This window comes from Oenanthe melanoleuca, unplaced genomic scaffold (genome assembly GCF_029582105.1).
Source record: "Oenanthe melanoleuca isolate GR-GAL-2019-014 unplaced genomic scaffold, OMel1.0 S169, whole genome shotgun sequence".
NCBI classification, from domain to species: domain Eukaryota; kingdom Metazoa; phylum Chordata; class Aves; order Passeriformes; family Muscicapidae; genus Oenanthe; species Oenanthe melanoleuca.
Window position 1 is genome coordinate 1,650 of NW_026612818.1, and position 17,089 is coordinate 18,738.

The 17,089-nt window shown below is 55.5% G+C and overlaps 1 protein-coding gene across 1 annotated transcript; it reads right to left on the reverse strand.

The window, feature by feature from the left end:
- Positions 1-335: 335 nt before the first annotated feature.
- On the reverse strand, positions 336-12,399 carry LOC130266720 (cholesterol side-chain cleavage enzyme, mitochondrial-like; the record flags this gene model as incomplete). The annotated part of the gene is made up of 5 exons (XM_056515981.1): positions 12,135-12,399; positions 9,453-9,608; positions 6,927-7,126; positions 630-833; positions 336-542 (listed from the first exon to the last, which is right to left on the reverse strand). Coding segments are annotated over exons 1-5 (1,027 nt in total), but the record flags the coding sequence as incomplete, so codon positions are not given.
- Between the last annotated feature and the right edge of the window lie 4,690 nt (positions 12,400-17,089).

Below are 17,089 nucleotides of genomic sequence, written 5' to 3' on the forward strand. Positions count from 1 at the left end.
CAACCACGACCTTGTCCCTACCCAGCCCCACCCAGGACTTTCCCTGCCCCACCCAGCACCAACCAGGACCTTCCCTTCCTCATCCAGCACCAGCCAGGACCTTGTCCCCACCCACCCTGACCCACCCAGGACCTTCCCCTGCCCCACCCACCCACCCAGCACCAACCAGGACCTTGTCCCCACCCACCCTAACCAACCCAGGACCTTCCCCTGCCCCACCAAACACCAACCACGACCTTGTCCCTACCCAACCCCACCCAGGACCTTCCCCTGCCCCACCCAGCACCAACCAGGACCTTCCCTTCCTCATCTTGTCCCCACCCACCCCGACCCACCCAGGACCTTCCCCCCGTCCCCGCCCCGCTCCCCGCGGGCGCGCACCGTGTCCACGCCCCCGGCCATCATCTCGGTGACGCTGGCGCGGATGTCGTCGAGGGGCAGCTTGTGCCGCAGGATGAGGTTGCCCAGCACGCCCAGGAACTCGTGCGCGCCCTTGCGCCGCAGCCGCACCTCGCGGCACACGCTCTGGATGCACTTGTCGGCTGCAGCGACAGCGACAGCGACAGCGACAGCGACAGTCAGCGCCGCGCCACCCTCGCGGGGGAGGTGGCGGCGGGGGCGGCACTGACCCTGGCCGAAGATGGCGTCCCACGCGTGGACGTGGTCGCGCCAGGTGCGCGTGTTGAGGCGGCGCAGCAGCGCGGGCGGCAGGTGCAGCATGGGCGCCGTGGTGTGGAACATGCGCGACACGGCCGCGATGAAGCGCTGCGCGTCGGGCGGCACGAAATCCTGCAGCAGCCCCAGGCGCGTCCCGTACAGCACGTGGCACACGGCTGGGGACACACGGGGACATGGCACTGTCACTGTCATTGTCATTGTCACTGTCATTGTCATTGTCATTGTCACTGTCATTGTCATTGTCACTGTCATTGTCATTGTCACTGTCATTGTCACCATGGGAAAAGAGACCAGCCCCAGGCGCGTCCCGTACAGCACGTGGCACACGGCTGGGCATTGTCATTGTCACTGTCATTGTCATTGTCACTGTCATTGTCATTGTCACTGTCATTGTCACCATGGGAAAAGAGACCAGCCCCAGGCGCGTCCCGTACAGCACGTGGCACACGGCTGGGGACACACGGGGACATGGCACTGTCACTGTCATTGTCATTGTCATTGTCATTGTCATTGTCACTGTCATTGTCACTATGGGCAAAGAGACCAGCCCCAGGCGCGTCCCGTACAGCACGTGGCACACGGCTGGGGACACACGGGGACATGGCACTGTCACTGTCATTGTCATTGTCATTGTCACTGTCACTGTCATTGTCACTATGGGCAAAGAGACCAGCCCCAGGCGCGTCCCGTACAGCACGTGGCACACGGCTGGGGACACACGGGGACATGGCACTGTCACTGTCACCGTTATTGTCACTGTCATTGTCACTGTCATTGTCACCATCCCAATGGTCACAGACACCAGCCCCAGGCGCGTCCCGTACAGCACGTGGCACACGGCTGGGGACAGGGTCACTGTCACTGTCACCGTCATTGTCACTGTCATTGTCATTATCACCATCCCAATGGTCACAGGGAGCAGCCCCAGGCGCGTCCCGTACAGCACGTGGCACACGGCTGGGGACAGGACATGGCACTGTCACTGTCACCGTTATTGTCACCATCCCAATGGGACCAGCCCCAGGTGCGTCCCGTACAGCACGTGGCACATGGCTGGGGACAGGGACACTGTCATTGTCATTGTCACTGTCACCGTCATTGTCATTGTCACTGTCATTGTCATTGTTACCGTCATTGTCATTGTCACTGTCACTGTCATTGTCATTGTCACCATGGGAAAAGAGACCAGCCCCAGGCGCGTCCCGTACAGCACGTGGCACACGGCTGGGGACAGGGACATTGTCACTGTCATTGTCACTGTCATTGTCATTGTCATTGTCATTGTCATTGTCACTGTCATTGTCATTGTCACTGTCACTGTCATTGTCATTGTCATTGTCACTGTCACTGTCACTGTCATTGTCACTGTCACTGTCATTGTCATTGTCACCATGGGCAAAGAGACCAGCCCCAGGCGCGTCCCGTACAGCACGTGGCACACGGCTGGGGACAGGACATGGCACTGTCATTGTCACTGTCATTGTCATTGTCATTGTCATTGTCATTGTCACTGTCACTGTCATTGTCACTGTCATTGTCACCGTCATTGTCACTGTCACTGTCACTGTCACTGTCATTGTCACTGTCACCGTCACTGTCATTGTCATTGTCACTGTCACTGTCACTGTCACTGTCACTGTCATTGTCACCGTGGCAGAGGGAGCAGCCCCAGGTGCTCCCAGTGACCGTCCCTGTCCCATCCCTGTCCCGTCCCTGTCCCATCCCTGTCCCATCCCTGTCCCTGTCCCTGTGTCCCTGTCCCGTCCCTGTCCCCGCCTTTGGCACCAGCTGGTGGCCGGTAAATGACAAAAGCGCTTTGTGTGTGCCTTGGGGTCATCGGGGGACACCCCAAAAAGAGGGGACACCCCAAAAGAGGGAAAATCCCAAAAAGAGGGGACATCCCAAAAGAGAGGGGACATCCCAAAAGAGAGGGGAGATCCCCAAAAGAGGGAAAATCCCAAAAAAGAGGGAAAATCCCAAAAAGAAGGAAAATCCCAAAAAGAGGGGACATCCCAAAAGAGAGGGGAAATCCCAAAAAAAGATGGAAAATCCCAAAATGGAAAATCCCAAAAAGGGAAAATCCCAAAAAAGAGGGAATATCCCGTCCAGGGAGGGTTTTTTGATAGTTTTGAGGGTTTTGGGTTTTTTTTGGGATTTTTGGGGATTTTTGAGGTTTGAGGGGATGTGGGGTTTTTTTGGGGTTTTGGGATTTTTTTTGAGGTTTGAGGAGTTTTGTGGTTTGGGGTTTTTGGGGTTTTTTTGGGGGTTTGGGGTTTTTTTTTTAGGTTTGAGGAGTTTTGTAATTTTGGGGGATTTTGGGGGTTTTTGGGGGTTTTGGGGGTTTTTTTGAGGTTTGAGGAGTTTTGGGGTTTTGGGGTTTTTGGGGGGTTTGGGGGATTTTTTGAGGTTTGAAGGGTTTGGGGTTTTTTGGAGATTTTGGGGGTTTTTTTGAGGTTTGAGGAGTTTTGTAATTTTGGGGGATTTGGGGTTTTTTGGGGGTTTTGGGGTTTTTGGGGTTTTTTGAGGTTTGAGGAGTTTTGTGGTTTTGGTGGTTTTGGGGTTTTTGGGGGTTTTGGGGTTTTTTTGAGGTTTGAGGAGTTTTGGGTTTTTTTGGGGTTTTTGGGTTTTTTGAGGTTTGAGGGGATTTGGGGTTTTTTGGGGTTTTGGGGTTTTTTTGAGGTTTGAGGAGTTTTGGGGTTTTTTGGGGGTTTTGGGTTTTTTTAGGTTTGAGGAGTTTTGGGGTTTTGGGGTTTTTGGGGGGTTTGGGGGATTTTTTGAGGTTTGAAGGGTTTGGGGTTTTTTGGAGATTTTGGGGGGTTTTTTGAGGTTTGAGGAGTTTTGTAATTTTGGGGGATTTTGGGGTTTGGGTGGTTTGGGGTTTTTTGAGGTTTGAGGGGTTTTTGGGGTTTTTGGGGTTTTTGGGGTTTTGGGGTTTTTTGGGGGTTTGGGGTTTTTGGGGGTTTTGGAGAGTTTTGTGTTTTGGGGTTTTTTTGAGGTTTTGGGGTTTTTTGGGGGGGTTGAGGGGTTTTGGGATTTGGAAAGATTTGGGGGGTTTATTTGAGTTTTGGCATTTTTGGGGTTTTTTTAGGGTTTTGGGGGTTTTTGGGTTGGGGTTTTGGGGTGGTTTTTGGGTTTTGGGGAATTTTGACAATTTTGGGGGGATTTTTGTCATTTTTGGGGGTTTTTTGGGTTTTGGGGTTTTGGGGTTTTTTTTGGAGTTTCGAGGGTTGTTTTGGGATTTGGGGGATTTTTGGGTTTGGGAGGTTTTTTAGGGTTTGGGGGGTTTTGGGTTTTTGGGGGGGTTGTTTTAGGGGTTTGGGGGGTTTATTTTGGGATTTTGGGGGTTTTGGGGGTTTTTTTAGGGTTTTTTGGGGGGGATTTTGGGGTTTGTTTTAAGTTTGGGAGGATTTTAGGGGTTTTCAAGGGTTTTAGGGTTTTTTGAGATTTTTGGGATTTTTTGGTGGTTTTGGGGTTTGTTTTAGGGTTTTTGGGATTTTAGGGGTTTGGGGTTTTGGTTTTTTTTTGGGGGGGGGATTTTTATGTTTTTTTGGGGGGTTGAGTTTTTTGGGGTTTCTTGTAAATTTTTTGGAATTTTGGAGTTTTTTCAGGGTTTTGAGGGTTTGTTTTAGGGTTTGGGGGATTTGAGGATTTTTGGGATATTTTTAGGGTTTCTTGGGTTTTTGAGACTTACTTTAAGATTTTTGGGTATTTTAGGGTTTTGGGGGGAATTTTTTAGGGTTTTTTGGGTTTTTTGGGATTTGCTTTGAGGTTTTGGGTATTTTACGGTTTTAGGGGGAGTTTTTTAGGGTTTTTAGGGTTTTTTGGGGGTTTTTGGGATTTGGAGGTTTTGCGGGGGGTTTTTTAGTTTTTTTAGGGTTTTGGGGTTTTTTGAGATTTGCTTTAGGGTTTTGGGTATTTTAGGGTTTGGGGTTTTTTTAGGGTTTTTTTTAGGGTTTTGGGTGTTTGCTTTAGGGTTTGGTGGTTTTGGGGGGATTTTTTAGGGTTTTTAGGATTTTTTGAGTTTTTTGCTATTTGCTTAAGGGCTTTGGATATTTTAGAGTTTGGGGGGAGTTTTTTAGGATTTTTAGGGTTTTTTGGGATTTACTTTAGGATTTTTGGATATTTTAGGGCTTTGGGGGGAGTTTTTTAGGGTTTTTAGGGGTTTCGGGGGGTTTTGAGATTTACTTTAGGATTTGGGGTATTTTAGGGTTTTTGGGGGAGAGTTTTTTAGAGATTTTGGGGGAGTTTTTTAGGTTTTTAGGGTTTTTTGAGATATACTTTAGGATTTTGGGTATTTTACGGTTTTGTGGGGAGTTTTTTAGGATTTTTAGGGGTTTTGGGGGTTTTTTGGGATTTGCTTAAGGGCTTGGGGTATTTTAGGGTTTGGGGGGAGTTTTTTAGGATTTTTAGTGTTTATTGGGATTTGCTTTGGGGTTCTGGGTATTTTAGGGTTTTGGGGAAGTTTTTTATGATTTTTAGGATTTTTTGGGATTTCCTTTAAGGTTTTGGGTATTTTAGGGTTTTGTGGGGAGTTTTTTAGGGTTCTTAGGGTTTTTTGAGCCTTACTTTAAGATTTTTGGGTATTTTAGGGTTTGGGGGGGAGTTTTTAGGGTTTTTTGGGTTTTTTGGGGGTTTTGAGATTTACTTTAAGGTTTTGGGTATTTTACGGTTTTGGGGGGAGTTTTTTAGGGACTTTAGGGTTTTTTGGGGGGTTTTTGTGATTTGGGGATTTTGGGGGGAGTTTTTTAGGGTTTTTTGAGGGTTTTTGAGACTTACTTTGAGATTTTTGGGTATTTTAGGGTTTGAGGGGGAGTTTTTTGGGGTTTTTAGTTTTTTTGGGGGGTTTTTTAGATTTACTTTAGGGTTTTTGAGATTTGGGGGCTTTGGGGGGAGTTTTTTAGGGTTTTTAGGGGTTTTGGGGGTTTTGAGGGTTTTTGAGATTTACTTTAGGGTTTTTGGGTATTTTAGGGTTTTAAAGGGGAGCTTTTTAGGATTTTTAGGGTTTTGGGGGGTTTTTGGGATTTGCGTGTTTTGCGGTGGGATGTTTTAGGATTTTTTTTAGGTTTTTGGGGTTTTTTTGTATTTACTTTAAGATTTTTGGATATTTTACATTTTTATGGTGAGTTTTTTAGGATTTTAGGGGTTTTTTGGCTTTTTGACATTCGCGTGTTTTGCGGTGGGATTTTTTAGGTTTTTTTTTAGGTTTTTGGGGTTTTTTGATATTTACTTCAGGTTTTTGGATATTTTAGGGTTTTATGGGGGAGTTTTTTAGGATTTGTAGGGTTTTTTGGGATTTCCTTTAAGGTTTTGGGTATTTTACGGTTTTGGGGGAGTTTTTTAAGGTTTTTTTGTTTTTTTGGGGGGGGTTGTGATTTGGGGATTTTGGGGGAAAATTTTGGGGGTTTTTAGGGTTTTTTGATATTTACTTTAGGGTTTTTGGGTATTTTACAGTTTTGTGGGGAGTTTTTGGGGGGTTTTAGGGTTTTTTTGGGGTTTTTTAGATTTACTTTAGGGTTTTTGGGATTTGGGGATTTTGGGGGAGAGTTTTCTAGGGTTTTTAGGGGTTTTGGGGGTTTTGAGGGTTTTTGAGATTTACTTTAGGGTTTTTGGGTATTTTAGGGTTTTAAAGGGGAGCTTTTTAGGATTTTTAGGGTTTTGGGGGGTTTTTGGGATTTGTGTGTTTTGCGGTGGGATGTTTTAGGATTTTTTTTTAGGTTTTTGGGGTTTTTTTTGTATTTACTTTAAGATTTTTGGATATTTTACATTTTTATGGTGAGTTTTTTAGGATTTTAGGGGTTTTTTGGCTTTTTGACATTCGCGTGTTTTGCGGTGGGATTTTTTAGGGTTTTTTTAGGGTTTTTTTAGGGTTTTTTGGGGTTTTTTGATATTTACTTCAGGTTTTTTGATATTTTAGGGTTTTATGGGGGAGTTTTTTAGGATTTGTAGGGTTTTTTGGGATTTCCTTTAAGATTTTGGGTATTTTAGGGTTTGGGGGGGTAGTTTTTAGGGCTTTTTGGTTTTTTTGAGATTTACTTTAGGATTTTGGGGTATTTTACGGTTTTGTGGGGAGTTTTTAAAGTTTTTTAAATTTTTTGGGGAGTTTTTGGGATTTGGTGGTTTTGGGGGGTGGGTATTTTTTAGGATTTTTAGGGGTTTTTTTGCTTTTTGACATTCGCCTGTTTTCCGGTGGGATTTTTAACATTCTTTAGCTTTTTTTCGCGCGGGTTTTTGCGGCTCCCCTCACTCACACTCCAGGGCGAAGCGGAACAGCTCGTGGCTGAAGTCGCCGCTCCAGCAGTCGCGGCCGCTGAGCCGCGCCTGGGCCCGAGCCCGGCGCACGAAATCCTCGCCCACGGCGCTGAGCAGCGGCACGAAGGCGGGCAGCGCCTCGGGGGCCAGAACCTCCCGGTTCAGCAGCAGCCGCTCCGAGCGCCACGCCTCGCCCGTCCTGCGGAACGGGGACACCCCGCGTGGGACCCGGCCCGGCAGCCGCGGGGTTGGGGTGTCCTGAGCTTAGAGGGGAGAGGGACCCGGGTTTGGGGTGTCCATGAATTTAAGGGGAGCAGGAGCCCGGGTTTGGGGTGCCCTGAGCTCAAAGGGGAGCAGGGACCCGGGTTTGGGGTGCCCATGAATTTAAGGGGAGCAGGAGCCCGGGTTTGGGGTGCCCTGAGCTTAGAGGGGAGCAGGGGCCCGGGTTTGGGGTGCCCTGAGATTAGAGGGGAGAGGGAACCCGGATTTGGGGTGCCCGTGAATTTAAGGGGAGCAGGAACCCGGGTTTGGGGTGCCCTGAACTTAAGGGGAGCAGGAGCCGGGATTTGGGGTCCCTGTTCACTTGAGGAGTGACAGGAACCCGGATTTGGGGTCCCTACGAACTTAAAGGGGATCAGCAGCCCGGGTTTGGGGTGCCCTGAACTCAGGAGGGAGCAGGAACGCGGGTTTGGGGTCCCTGAGCTTAAAGGGGAGCAGGGACCCGGGTTTGGCGTCCCTGTTCACTTGAGGGGGAGCAGCACCTTAGATTTGGGGTTCCCATGAATTTAAGGGGAGCAGCAGCCCGGGTTTGAGGTCCCCTGAACTTAAAAGGGGAGCAGGAACCCGGATTTGGGGTTCCCATGAATTTAAGGGGAGCAGGAACCCGGATTTGGGGTGCCCTGAGCTTAAAGGAGAGAGGGAACCCGGATTTGGGGTCCCCATGAATTTAAGGGGAGCAGGGACCCGGGTTTGGGGTGCCCTGAGCTTAGAGGGGAGCAGGGACCCGGGTTTGGGGTGCCTGTGAATTTAAAGGGGAGCAGGAGCCCGGATTTGGGGTGCCCTGAGCTTAAAGGGGAGCAGGAACCCGGATTTGGGGTTCCCATGAATTTAAAGGGGAGCAGGACCCGGGTTTGGGGTTCCCATGAATTTAAAGGGGAGCAGGAGCCCGGGTTTGGGGTACCCTGAGCTTAGAGGGGAGCAGGGACCCGGATTTGGGGTTCCCATGAATTTAAAGGGGAGCAGGGACCCGGGTTTGGGGTGACCTGAACTCAAAGGGGAGAGGGAACCAGGATTTGGGGTGCCCATGAATTTAAGAGGAGCAGGAACCCGGGTTTGGTGTGCCCTGAACTTAAGGGGAGCAGGGACCCGGGTTTGGGGTGCCCATGAATTTAAAGGGGAGCAGGAGCCCGGGTTTGGGGTGCCCTGAGCTTAGAGGGGAGCAGGGACCCGGGTTTGGGGTGCCCATGAATTTAAGGGGAGCAGGAACGCGGGTTTGGGGTCCCTGTTCACTCAAGGGGGATCAGCACCTTGGATTTGGGGTGCCCATGAATTTAAGGGGAGCAGGGACCCGGGTTTGGGGTGCCCTGAACTTAAGGGGAGCGGGAGCCGGGATTTGGGGTGCCCGTGAACTCAGGGGGATCAGCACCTTGGATTTGGGGTTCCCATGAATTTAAGGGGAGCAGGAACCCGGATTTGGGGTGCCCTGAGCTTAGAGGGGAGCAGGGACCCGGGTTTGGGGTGCCCATGAATTTAAAGGGGAGCAGGAACCCGGGTTTGGGGTGACCTGAACTCAAAGGGGAGAGGGAACCCGGATTTGGGGTGCCCATGAATTTAAGGGGAGCAGGAACCCGGATTTGGGGTGCCCATGAATTTAAGGGGCGCAGGAACCCGGGTTTGGGGTGCCCTGAACTTAAAAGGGAGCAGGAGCCGGGATTTGGGGTCCCTGTTCACTTGAGGAGTGACAGGAACCCGGATTTGGGGTCCCTACGAACTTAAAGGGGATCAGCAGCCCGGATTTGGGGTGCCCTGAACTCACGGGGGAGCAGGAACGCGGGTTTGGGGTGCCCTGAACTTAAAGGGGAGCGGGAGCCGGGATTTGGGGTGCCCGTGAACTCAGGGGGATCAGCAGCCCGGATTTGGGGTCCCCACTGACAGGAGGAGCTATGGGATGCCGTGTTTGGGGTCCCACCCCCCTGATGAGCTATGGGGTCCCGTGTTTGGGGTCCCCACTGACAGGAGGAGCTATGGGATGCCGTGTTTGGGGTCCCACCCCCCTGATGAGCTATGGGATGCCGGTTTGGGGTCCCCACTCATTTGAGGAGCAGTGGGATGCCGGTTTGGGGTCCCCAATCCCCTGATGAGCTATGGGATGCCGTGTTTGGGGTCCCGCCCCCCTGATGAGCTATGGGGTGCCGTGTTTGGGGTCCCACCCCCCTGATGAGCTATGGGGTCCCGTGTTTGGGGTCCCGCCCCCCTGATGAGCTATGGGGTGCCGTGTTTGGGGTCCCGCCCCGCGGGGCGCTCACTTGAGCAGCACGCCGTAGGGCTTGTTGCGGTGGTCGCGGTACGCCACCCAGGGCGGGACGCGGAAGCGCTCGGGCAGCGCCCCCTCGGCCCGGAACAGCGTGGCCGCGTCCCCGGGGCTGATGATGTTCACGCTGTCATACACGCCCAGCTTCTCCCTGCGGGAGCCGCGAATCTGACAGGCTGTCCTGTCCCTAAAGTGTCCTGTCCCCAAGGGTCCTGTCCCCAAAGTGTCCTGTCCCCAGGGTGTCCTGTCCCCAGGGTGTCCTGTCCCCAAAGTGTCCTGTCCCCAAGGTGTCCTGTCCCCAGGGTGTCCTGTCCCCAAGGGTCCTGTCCCCAAAGTGTCCTGTCCCCAGGGTGTCCTGTCCCCAGGGTGTCCTGTCCCCAAAGTGTCCTGTCCCCAAAGTGTCCTGTCCCCAAGGTGTCCTGTCCCCAAGGGTCCTGTCCCCGGGGCTGATGATGTTCACGCTGTCATACACGCCCAGCTTCTCCCTGCGGGGAGCCGCGAATCTGACAGGCTGTCCTGTCCCTAAAGTGTCCTGTCCTGTCCCTAAAGTGTCCTGTCCCCAGGGTGTCCTGTCCCCAAGGGTCCTGTCCTGTCCTGTCCCCAAGGGTCCTGTCCCCAAGGGTCCTGTCCCCGGGGCTGATGATGTTCACACTGTCATACACGCCCAGCTTCTCCCTGCGGGGAGCCGCGAATCTGACAGGCTGTCCTGTCCCTAAAGTGTCCTGTCCTGTCCTGTCCCCAAGGGTCCTGTCCCCGGGGCTGATGATGTTCACACTGTCATACACGCCCAGCTTCTCCCTGCGGGAGCCGCGAATCTGACAGGCTGTCCTGTCCCTAAAGTGTCCTGTCCCCAGGGTGTCCTGTCCCCAGTGTCCTGTCCCCAGAGTGTTCTGTCCCCAAGGGTGTCCTGTCCCAGGGGTGTCCTGTCCCCAGAGATGTCCTGTCCCCAAGCTGTCCTGTCCCCAAGGTGTCCTGTCCCCAGGGGTCCTGTCCCAGTAGTGTCCTGTCCTGTCCCAGGGGTGTCTCTGCCCTACAGTCTCTGTCCCCTCACACCCTGTCCCCTCCTGTCCCTCAGCCCTTGTCCCCTCTCAGGGCACATCTGTCCCCTCCCGTCTCGAGTTCCCTGTCCCCTCCCAGGGCACAGGACATGTCCCCTCCTGGCCCCCAGTCCCTGTCACCTCCCAGGGCACAGGACCTGTCCCCTCCTGGCCCCCAGTCCTTGTCCCCTCCCAGGGCACAGGACATGTCCCCTCCTGACCCCCAGTCCCTGTCACCTCCCAGGGCACAGGACATGTCCCCTCCCGGCCCCCAGTCCCTGTCCCCTCTCAGGGCACATCTGTCCCCTCCCGGCCCCCAGTCCCTGTCCCCTCCCAGGGCACAGGACCTGTCCCCTCCCGCCCACGAGATCGCTGTCCCCTCCTCTCTTGCCGCTCACGGTGTCCCCAAGGGGACACAGGGAGGGGACAAAGGGAGGGGGCACCGGCAAAGGGCATGGCAGGGGACACTGGCAGGGGACACAAAGAGGGGACACGGACTGAAGACACGGGAGGGGACACGGGAGGCGACGCAGGAGGGAACAAGGGCTGGGGACAGGAGGAGGGGACACAGGGAGAGGACATGGGGAGGAGACACGGGGAGGGGACACGGGGAGGGGACGTGGCAGGGCACAGGGGCTGGGGACACGGGATGGGAGCGGGGAGGGGACACGGGCAGGCGACACAAAGAGGGGACACGGACTGGGGACACGGGAGAGGGCGCGGGGATGGCAGCGGGGAGGGGACACGGGGATGGGGACACGGGAGGGGACACGAGCAGGGTGCACTGCTAGGGACACGGGAGGGGACACGGGAGGGGACAGGGGAGGTGACACGAGCTGGGAACACTGCTGGGGACCTGGAGGTGACACAGGAGGGGACACGAGCAGGGAACACTGCTGGGGACACTGGAGGTGACACAGGGAGGGGACAGGGGAGGGAACGCGGGCTGGGGACATGGGATGGGGACAGGGGATGGGACACAGGAGGTGACACGAACAGGGAACACTGCTGGGGACACGGGAGGTGACATAGGAGGGGACAGGGGAGGTGACATGAGCAGGGTGCACTGCTGGGGACACGGGGATGGGACACAGGAGGTGACACGAACAGGGTACACTGCTGGGGACACGGGAGGTGACACAGGAGGGGACAGGGGAGGGAAGGCGGGCTGGGGACACGGGAGGTGGCACAGGAGGGGACAAGGGAGGGGACACGAGCAGGGTGCACTGCTGGGGACACGGGAGGTGGCACAGGAGGGGACAAGGGAGGTGACACGAGCAGGGTACACTGCTGGGGACACTGGAGGTGACACAAGAGGGGACAGGGGAGGGGACACGAGCTGGGGACATGGGATGGGGAGACGGGATGGGACACAGGAGGTGACACGAGCAGGGTACACTGCTGGGGACACTGGAGGTGACACAAGAGGGGACAGGGGAGGGGTTTGCGGGGATGGCAGCGGGGAGGGGACACAGGGAGGGGACACGGAGGGGACACAGGAGGTGACACGAACAGGGAACACTGCTGGGGACACTGGAGGTGACACAGGAGGGGACAAGGGAGGTGACACGAACAGGGAACACTGCTGGGGACCTGCAGGTGACACAGGAGGGGACAGGGGAGGGGACAGTCCAGCTGACCTGTAGATGGGCCCGAAGCGGCGGAACTTGCGCGCCATGATGAGGTGCAGGTTGGCGAGGCCGCCCTCCTGCCAGAAGCGGTACAGGTTGAGCCAGCCCGCTCGCCACTCGCCCGGCACCTGGTTGAAGGGCCGGGGAGCCGGGGGGACAGCCGGGGGGACAGCCGGGGGGACAGCCGGGGGGACAGCCGGGGGGACAGCCCCGCCCAGCCGGCGGCATCCCCGCCGCGCTGCGGGCGCGCTGGCGGCGCGGGCGAGCATGGCTGGTGGCCCGCGGGGACGCGGTGGCCGCGCTCTTATCCCGAGCTCCGGCCCCCGCCCCGAGGGCTGGCCCGGGTGTCCCCCCCGGCCCCGCCGCAGGTGACACGGTGGCCTTGGCAGGAAGGAGAGATCTGCCCCCAAAAGTGATAACGGCGCGGCCGGGGACAGCCTTGGGGGCTCCCAGCCAGGGTCACCCCCCCGGGGGTGGCCTTGGGGACGCGCTGCCGCTGCCGGGGGCGCCTCACGTGGCGCCTCCCCCGCGTTCCTGGGCTCCGGCCAAATCCCAGATCCCAAATCCCAAATCGCAAACGCCCCGTGCCAGCCGGGAGAGGATTTTGGGGTGTCCAAGGTCCCTTGTCGCCAGGCGCGACAGCTCCCGGTGAGCGGTGGGGGACACTGGGGACACTGGGGACACGGGGGGGGGGACACGGGGACACACGGGGGTGTCTTTGGGGTGTCCCCGGCCCAGGGATGAGCCGGGAATGCCGAGCGCGGCTGGCGGAGGGTGCGACATCGGCGACAGGCACCGGGGGGCGCGCGGGGCCCGCCAGTGCCACCGCACGGCGACAGCGGGGCTGTCCCCTGCTGTCACCTCCTGTCCCCTCCTGTCCCTGCCAGGGCACGGGGGCTGTCCCCTCCTGTCCCCTCCTGTCGCCTCCTGTCCCCTCCTGTCACCTCCTGTCCCCTCCTGTCCCTGCCAGGGCACGGGGGCTGTGCCCTCCTGTCCTCTCCTGTCCCCTCCTGTCCCCTCCTGTCACCTCCTGTCCCCTCCTGTCCCTCCTGTCCTCTCCTGTCACCTCCGGTCCCCTCCTGTCCTCTCCTGTCCCCTCCTGTCCCCTCCTGTCCCTCCTGTCCCTCCTGTCCCCTCCTGTCTCTCCTGTCTCTCCTGTCCCCTCCTGTCACCTCCTGTCCCCTCCTGTCCTCTCCTGTCTCTCCTGTCCCCTCCTGTCCCCTCCTGTCCCTGTCCCCTCCTGTCCCACAGTCCCTGTCCCCTCCTGTCCCCTGCTGTCCCCTCCTGTCCCTGTCCCCTGCTGTCCCCTCCCGTCCGTGTCCCCGTTGCTGTCCCAGCCCCAAACCCCCCCGGAGCCGCCCCACACCTTGGGGACAGGTGGCACCGAGCCACCCCCTCCTGTCCCCTGCGCTGTCACCGCCCCGGGTGGGACCCTCCAGCCACGGACACGGGGTCAGGGCCACGCGGGGACACGGGGGGACACGGGGGGACACTGAGGGACACGGGGGGACACGGGGGGACACACACGGCCCCATGCCGGGCCATTGTCCCCACCCCCGATGTCACTGTGTCACCTCTGCCCCTCCCCCGCAGCTGCGCGGAGCGGATCCGCGTCACCCCCACGCGTGTCCCTGTCCCCAGTGCCACCTACGCTGAGCACAGGGACTGTCCCCACGCGTGTCCCTGTCCCCAGTGCCACCCACGCTGAGCACAGGGACTGTCCCCACGCGTGTCCTTGTCCCCAGTGCCACCCAAGCTGAGCACCAGGACTGTCCCCGCGCGTGTCCCTGTCCCCAGTGGCACCCACGCTGAGCACAGGGACTGTCCCCACGCGTGTCCTTGCCCCATAGAAAACTTATAGGGTCCTCCCTGCCCCATGGAAAACCCTATAGGGAGCCCCCTGCCCCATAGGGACCTCCCTGCCCTATAGGGACCCCTCTGCCCCATAGAAAACCCTATAGGGACCCCTCTGCCCCATAGAAACCCTATAAGGACTTCTCTGCCCCATAAGACCCTCCCGCCCCACAAAGACTCCTCTGCCCTATAGGGACCCTCTGTGGGGCAGGGGGCTCCCTTTAGGACATGGGGGGTGTTTATGGGGCAGAGAGGTCCTTACAGGGTTGGGGTTTTTTTAGGTTTTGGGGTTTTTTTTGGGGGGGGGGGTTGTTGAGGTTTTGGGCGTTTTTTGAGGTTTTTGGGGTTGGGGTTTTTTAAGGTTTTTCAGGGGTTTGGGGTTTTTTGAGGTTTTTGGGGTTGTGGGGGGTTTGGGGTTTTTTGGGGTTTTTTGGGGTTTTGGGGGGTTTGGGGTCTTTTGGGGTTTTTTGAGGGGTTGGGGTTTTTTGAGGTTTTTTGGAGTTTTGGGGGGCTTTGGGGTTTTTTGGCGTTTGGGGCTTTTTTGAGGTTTGGGAGTTTTTTGAGATTTTTGGGGGGGGTTGGGTTTTTTTGAGGTTATTTGAGGAGTTTTTCTGGGGGGGCTTTTGGGTGTGGGATAATCCCGAGTTTAACTTCCCCGGGACATCCCATTTCCCCTAAATCGCCGCGTTTCTCTCTCGGGCTCCTCTCCCTAAAAATCCCTCTGAGGAAAAAAAAAAAAAAAAAAAAAAAAAAAAAAAAAAAAAAAAAAAAAAAATAATAATAATAATAATAATAATAATAATAATAATAAATTTATTTTTTTTTTAAATCGAATTTTCCTGGTGGATTTTGTTCGAGGCTGGAAAAGCTGCTGGAATACCCGAGGAGAGCTGACATCCCATAATAACTCCCGGCACAGCCGCGGTGACATCGCGAATCCCCCTCGAGCAGCCCCGAGGGCACAAGAAATTTTTGGCCGGAGGGATTTTGGGAAGCGGGATAAAAACACCCGCAGGGCTCGGGGCTCGCTGCTTTTCTCGGGAAAAAAAAAAAAAAATCCGGTAAAAATAAAAAATAAAAAATAAAAAATAAAAAATAAATAAATAAAAAATAAAATAAATAAAAAATAAAAAATAAAAAAATAAAAAATAAAAAATAAAAAATAAAAAATAAAAAATAAAAAATAAAAAAATAAAAAATAAAAAATAAAAAAATAAAAAATAAAAAATAAAAAATAAAAAATAAAAAATAAAAAAGTTTTGTCCTGGTGGGACAGCGAGAGTTGTCCCTGTCACCAGGTTGTCCCCGTGGTGCTCGATTTTGGATTTTTGGGGCAAGGAAAGGGATTTTGGGCAGAATTCTGGCAGAATTCCAATTCCAGGTGGGTCCAGCGCTGCTCCCAAGCCTCTTCCTGGAGTTTCAATGCGGGATTTTGGATTTTTGGGGCAAGGAAAGGGATTTTGGGCAGAATTCTGGCAGAATTCCCATTCCAGGTGGGTCCAGCGCGGCTCCCAAGCCTCTTCCTGAGGTTTCAATGCGGGGTTTTGGAGTTTTGGGATTTTGAGAATGGGAACAGCTCGGAGCCCAAAAATTCCCTGCGGGTTCTGGGCTCATCCGCGCTGCTGAAATTCCCTCTCCGGCTCCTTCCCCGCAAGCTGCCGGGAATTCCGCGCCAGGGGGGGATGGGGACCCCCGTTCCCACCGAGAACCTCCTGCTTTTTTCCACTCTTTATTCCAACCCTCCGCTTTGGTTACAGGTCTGAAAGGGTTGGGGTTGTTGGTTTTTTGTTTTTTTTTGGGTTTTTTTGGTAGCCGTCGTGGTTTTATTTTAAATTCTCCTCTCCCGCAATCCACCCCCCGCCCGCTGTAATATTATAAAATCCTAAGAGACAGCGACGAGCAGTCGGTACAATAAATATCTGTTAGTCCGCAGAGTTAAAGTGCTTTGAGAAGGGGTGCGAGAAGCTCCGTCCTCCCCCGGGGATGGGATGTAGTGCAGTAGGAAGCTCTGGCCCCTCGGGCTCTCCTGGGCGAGCAGGAGCTTTGGAAGCACGGCCAGGATGTCCCTGGGTGTCCCCGGGTGTCCCCCGGGTGTCCCTGGGTGTCCCTGGGTGTCCCCGGGTGTCCCCTGGGCGAGGTTTGCACGAGGAGCGGGACCCCTCCCCTTTCAGCAGGGAGAAAATCCCGATTTTCACAGTTTAGTCTCGCTCCGAGAGATCCGCGAACGGGGAGGAGGCGAAGCCCGGGGCTGGCTCGGGGACAGGGACAGGGACAGGGATGGGACAGGTAAGGGACAGGGACAGGGACAGGGACAGGGATGGGGACAGGGATGGGAATGGGACAGGGACAGGGACAGGGACAGGGACAGGGACAGGGATGGGAATGGGAATGGGACAGGGACTGGGATGGGGACAGGGATGGGGACAGGGACAGGGATGGGGACAGGGATGGGACAGGGACAGGGACAGGGATGGGAATGGGACAGGGATGGGAATGGGACAGGGACTGGGATGGGGACAGGGACAAGGACAGGGACAGGGACAGGGACAGGGACAAGAGGGACAGGGACGGGGATGGGACAGGGATGGGGACAGGGATGAGGACAGGGACAGGGACAGGGATGGGACAGGGACAGGGACAGGAACTGGAACAGGGACAGGGACAGGGACAGGGATGGGAATGGGACAGGGATGGGAAGGACAGGGACAGGGATGGGGACAGGGATGGGGACAGGGACAAGGACAGGGACAGGGACAGGGACAGGGACAGGGACAGGGACAGGGACAGGCGCAGCCCCCCCGGTGCCCTGAGATCCGGGCGGCCCCGGCGATGCCCCCGGCGATGCCCCGAGCTGCCCGCAGAGGATTTGTGCGTCTCCAGCGTCTTCCCAGCGCCTCCCGGGCTCTGCTCCCACCTTCCCTTCCCGATCCCGCACCCCAAATCCAGTCAGCTGCCGAGGAGGCTTTTCCATGCAAATTCCCAACGCGGCGCCGAGTCCCGACCTCCCTCCCACACCAAAACCGGCCGCAAATAAAAAATAAAAACGAGCCGAGCCCTCCGGAGCTGGAGGCAGCGACACCGGGGCTGCCGGGCCCGGCATCATCCAAACC